Source organism: Egretta garzetta, unplaced genomic scaffold (genome assembly GCF_000687185.1).
Source record: "Egretta garzetta isolate BGI_Z169 unplaced genomic scaffold, ASM68718v1 scaffold70, whole genome shotgun sequence".
NCBI classification, from domain to species: domain Eukaryota; kingdom Metazoa; phylum Chordata; class Aves; order Pelecaniformes; family Ardeidae; genus Egretta; species Egretta garzetta.
In genome coordinates, this window is record NW_009258539.1 from 1,155,575 (window position 1) to 1,160,953 (window position 5,379).

Genomic DNA, 5,379 nt, shown 5'->3' on the forward strand with positions numbered 1-5,379 from the left:
GTGCTTAACATCAGGTTAGAAACACTTCCATTCAAGGAAAACACTTGGAGAAATTGCTGCTTGTGTCCAACTTTTTGCCCAAAGGTGACTGGGAACCATTGAAAGTGAATTTCTGAGTATGGAGAGCTTGGATACCTGCAGAGTGTCAGGAATAAAACAGTTCAGACAGGATTAGTTTCGAGCAGCATGCTTAACCAGTCGCTGTTTTGCAATACTGGTACTTGAGGTTATATTCTTGCAAATGTGAATCTTCAGCTCATTGGTGTCAGGAGAAATCAAGATCCCTCTGAGAAAGGGGGATCCTGGTGAGAACAATCTAAGCAGTAATCATCTCCAGGTTTTCTAGTTCTTTGATTTCTGCAGAACCCTTGGCAAATGCTGCATCCTGTTCTAAAGCACATCTGCGTTCCAACAGGACATCATTCATGATCCCGGCCGAGGCGCTCCCCTTGCCAAGATTGCCTTCCGTGACCCGTACCGGTTTAAGAAAAGAACCGAGCTTTTCATTGCTGCCGAGGGTATCCATACTGGTCAGTTTGTTTACTGCGGCAAGAAAGGTGAGTGGAGGTGGAAAGTGTGCTGTTCCCTGGGTGGTTTCGGAACGCTAAAGCAGATGTCACCTGAATGCGCGAAGTCGAGGATGTTGAAGTGCGGTTGCGAGCCATGGCGAAGCAGTAGCTTCCGCTAGCTTCAAGCAAACCTGGCTTTCCTTCTTGGAGGCTGCGGTCTCCTCACGCAGCCCGTTTTGATTAACAAGCCTAACCGCAGTTCTTGTCAAGCGTTCGGGTTGTTGTATCGAGACTCCCATTTTGCCTGCCTTTTTGTTACGCTGAACGCAAAACGTGGGTTTCGAGTCAAACAGTCCCCCTGCCTGTCGCTTCCGAAGCGGTTATGCACGTGCCCTTCTTCTGTGCACAGAGGCCCACGTTAAACAGAGTTGAATTTCAAGTAGAGGAGCCCGGGTGAAGCTGTTGATGCTCTGATTGCTCTTTGCAGCTCAGCTGAACATTGGCAATGTTCTACCTGTTGGCACCATGCCGGAAGGCACCATCGTGTGCTGCCTCGAGGAGAAACCGGGTGACCGTGGAAAGCTGGCCCGTGCTTCTGGAAACTATGCCACCGTCATCTCTCATAACCCTGAAACAAAGAAGACCAGAGTGAAGCTGCCTTCTGGCTCCAAGAAGGTGATTTCTTCTGCAAACAGAGCCGTTGTTGGTAAGGAGTGACCGCTATGGACTTGTAGTCACTGAGTTTATGTACTGCTAAGCAAGCTTTCAGACAGGGCCCCCGTTCCCAGTGCTGTCTAGAAAACAGTAATTTACAAGGCCAGACCCAGGATTACGCACAGGCAGAGTCTGTACACAGGTGCCGGACTTGTGTATTACGCCCGCGTTACTTTTGGTAATGGGAACTTAAACTTGAAGGTAGTTGGACCTAGTGAGAGGACAGAAAAGCAGATGCTGGTTGTCCTCAAGCTGTGAGGGAATCGCACAGCCTGTAAAACCTGCGGTCCTGGGGGAACAACTTCTGCAGAAATTGGCGCTGACGGTTTCCCGCCTTTTGACACCGACAGCAACTAAGCCTATAGGAGGGGTGGTGCTGAAGGCGCTCAGCCCCTGTAGGTGTCATTGCTTTGGTGGAGTATTCTGGAAGGTCTGACAGTGAATACAAATTCCGTTGTTGAGAAGGAGATTTCTTGTCATGTTTGTTAATACGGTTGACTGACAGCTGTACTTGGTTTTTGACACTCGGTGTACTCATGGGCAAGTGTTAAAGGTGCAAGGAGAGAGAAAACTGTTGGACTCGAGCAAGTCTTACTCGCCTTGATGAGGCAGAAGTTACCAAATGGCCCTGCCTGCAAGTGGAAGACATCAAAATTAATAATCTCTGGTCTGTTCTCTAGTAAAATTGGCTAAATGAGTAAGGAGATAACTAGCTCTTAAACCTCAAAGGGCTCTACAGTCCCCTGAGCTCTTTCAATTCATACTTCTTTTAGTTGTAACACTAACAAAACTCTTTTCCCCAAGAAATTCTAGCAAGAAAACTGGCAACGCTTTAGAAAAAGCGCTAAGCTCAGTCCTAGACGTGTGGATTGAAAAAGGGTAGTTAAAGTACGTGTCTCCTCGCAGATCGCTTAACATGTGGCTGGTAGCTTGAGCTTAACCTCGTTGCCTGTGTGGGCTGGAAAATACCAGTTTGGGATCGTTGGAGACTGGTCTTTAGAAGCTGCTTCTTAGCTCTCAAATGGCGTTTGGAAATAGTCGTGTTCTTAAACGGTTTCTTTTGCACTCTTGTCTGTTATGTCTGCATGTTACCGTTCCTGTAACTTTTTTTTCAGGAATTGTTGCTGGCGGAGGTCGCATCGACAAGCCCATCCTGAAGGCTGGCCGTGCCTATCACAAATACAAGGCGAAGAGAAACTGCTGGCCACGTGTCCGTGGTGTGGCCATGAACGTGAGTCTCTTTTCAACTGGAGTTTTCACTTCCCCTTTTTATGGCTTAGAAAGGATTTGTTTGACACAGCCGGGAGCCTGGCGTGCATCTGGAAGAAGGGCTCACAGACTGCCCTGTAGTAGCACCCTTAATGAGGGTAGTTAGCAGCACTTGCTAGTCCCTGCCCTGTATGAAACAGTTAAATTTTTCGTCCCCTCCCATCAGTTTATTGCTGTTAAACATCGTTTCTCGTTTCTGCTGTGTATTATACTGACGCCTCGCTTCCCTTTCTTGTCCACAGCCTGTAGAACATCCCTTCGGTGGTGGCAACCATCAGCACATCGGCAAGCCGTCAACCATCAGGAGAGATGCTCCTGCTGGGCGCAAAGTCGGTCTCATTGCTGCCCGTCGTACGGGTAGGCTGCGCGGAACAAAGACTGTGCAGGAAAAGGAGAACTGAAGACCCAGTATGGAGTTCACAGAATAAACTTTTAAGACACAGCTGGTGTGAAGTTCAAGTTCTCTGTTACTGGAGTGGGGCTGAACTGGGGGTTGTGCTCAGCTCCATCAGGGGAAGTGGGGAGCAGAGGTGAGGGGGTTTTCCCCCTGCCTTCAAGAGCAGCAATTCCCTCACTTCCCAGGCTGGTGCTGCAGGCTGGAGTAACGCTTGGTGCAGATGCTGTTGTGCCCAGGTGTGATGTTAAACACTGGCGTAGTCAGGTGGTTGCTTAGGCCTGACCAAGCATCCAGTAGTTACCTGGTGACCTGTGACCAAGCATCCTTGGTTACCTGGTTTAACTTGGGAATGTAGCCGAAATGGTTAAAGGGTGCTCAGTTTTCTAAGTTCATAGACTCTTAATGGGTTTCCATTTTTACCTGCTATGTTTCTTTGGAGGAAAAGCTTGTGAGAGTTGCAGAACTCCTTACAGAGGAAGTGTTTCAGCTCGTACTGTCACATGTGAAGCGCCAAACAAATCAGAGATACTTCCCCCTGAGCACAAACTCAAAAGTTTGAAGTATCACGCACCCCACCACCTTTACTCGTCAGTGTTTGGAAAGGGCAAACATCTCCAAAATTCTCTCCTTTGCAGGCTGTTCAGCAGAGCGGGGGCCAGCTTCTCCTGACTGGCTCTTCCTAGGTACTGTAGTAACACGGGGAACGGCACCAAGGCTTCGCGCGAGGCAGCTGTATTCTCCCGAGAGCAGCTGTCCTGTGAACAGCCGGCTCTGGGGGGGGAAGGAGAGAACAGTGGTGGGGTTTATTGCGGGATGGCTTAGTTCACAGCCTTCCGACCAGTTCCTTCGGCACTGCAGATGTGAGCGTCTGTTGTGATTAGCTCCCGCGTGGCTGGAAGCACTGCTGGAATAGATGTGGATTCCTCGAAGGGCTGGATGTCCCCAAAGTGAAGCAATGATCCTTTGGAAGGCATGGCAACAAGGTATAGGGAAGGCAGAAGCATGCTGGGCTCTCCAGAGCAAAAGCTGCTGTCCCTTGGGGTGCAGGGGAGTTCACGTACTGCAGTGGGAATAATGCCCAATTATTTTGCTACCTGCAAAAATAATACTGTACCTGGCCATACATGTGTGGAGAGGGAAAAGTGATTTGAAAAAAACCAACCACACACCTTCAAGAAAGGCAACGGATCGTATTTAGGAAAAAAATCTCAAAAGCAATTTGAAAACTTGCTTTTCTTCTCATGTACCCCCAGTCACATCAGTGTTTGTGAAAGCTGATGTCTCGTGTTTTTGCCACGAGGTCAGAAGCTCTTGTTCATGTGCCCGTGTTCTGACATGGATCTAAATTTAAGTTCTCCAAAACGGCTGAGGTATCTAACGTTCAGATGACTACCTTGACAAGGGCCTTGTTAAGAACGGTTTCACAATACGTCAAATACCGTAGAAGTTCCCTCGCGTGAGAGCCGTCCTGTCAGGCTGGCGGTGCAAAGGGCATCTGGAACAGTTTGCATTAAATGCGCCCGAAGGACTGGCAGAAACCACGCTTTCCATCCCTGCTTGGCTTTGTGGGCTCCCTGTATTTTCTAGGGAAGGGGGAAGATTCTGACAATACTTGCTCACAGACTGCCAGGTGTTCACAGCCAACAGCTGGAATATCCGTGCGCTACAGCTACAGGTAGGGAATAGTTGCACAAATAAGCAAGTACCATGTTGCTGAAGGTAGGTAGCCACACACACACATTTAATGTAAATATAATGTACAGGATGCCCTGCTAAATGTCACTTCGGGTTCACACAGCAGCATGAGGACTTTGAAGACTTGAGTCTGTGCTCTTGTTGCAAGTAACTGATTAAAGTACAGTCTTCTGTGACAAAGTTTGCTACAAATTGGAGGCTTACCTTTAATGTTTGCACCCTATAGGCCTGCATGCACACACCACACTCTACCTGCTCCTTTGGAAACCCCACCTGGAAATGAAAGCCAGGGTTGTGGAAAATCCTAGCATATGTTCCAAACATTACCCTGCCACTGTGCTGAACAGGGAGTTTAAGCTGGTCGACCGAGGAAGAATTCGCCACATCCATTTGTTCATACATGAAAGCTTAAAGCGCGTCAACAGGTAACGAAGTGGCCCCTGGGGCAACGCAGTAGGGCAGGACTGCTCGGACGACCTGAACTGGAGGAGCAGAAGCAGCCAGGGGTGGAATTTTATGCAAGACTACACTTGAAAAGGAATTTGTGGGAGCCCACGTGCACGCACATAGCGGAATTTACAGTCGCATGCATCAGGCTGCAGGACCCCCGCCCGGGTGGAAGCGCAGCGGGAGGATGCTGAAGGTGGCACAGAGGCCACTGACGCCCCCAGGAGTCCTCAGCCTCAGTGGTGTTGAGCCAAGCCCCCCGGCGCATGATGGAGAGGCGTGAAAGGAGCAGCTTCTTCGTGAAAGAGCGGGTACCTGCAGCCAGGCTGCCAAGCAGTCCGACAGGAA

The 5,379-nt window shown here is 49.3% G+C and overlaps 1 protein-coding gene across 1 annotated transcript; it reads left to right on the forward strand.

Moving 5' to 3' along the window:
- Positions 1-394: 394 nt before the first annotated feature.
- On the forward strand, positions 395-2,934 carry RPL8 (ribosomal protein L8; the record flags this gene model as incomplete). The annotated part of the gene is made up of 4 exons (XM_035902006.1): positions 395-557; positions 997-1,215; positions 2,339-2,454; positions 2,735-2,934. Coding segments are annotated over 4 exons (657 nt in total), but the record flags the coding sequence as incomplete, so codon positions are not given.
- Between the last annotated feature and the right edge of the window lie 2,445 nt (positions 2,935-5,379).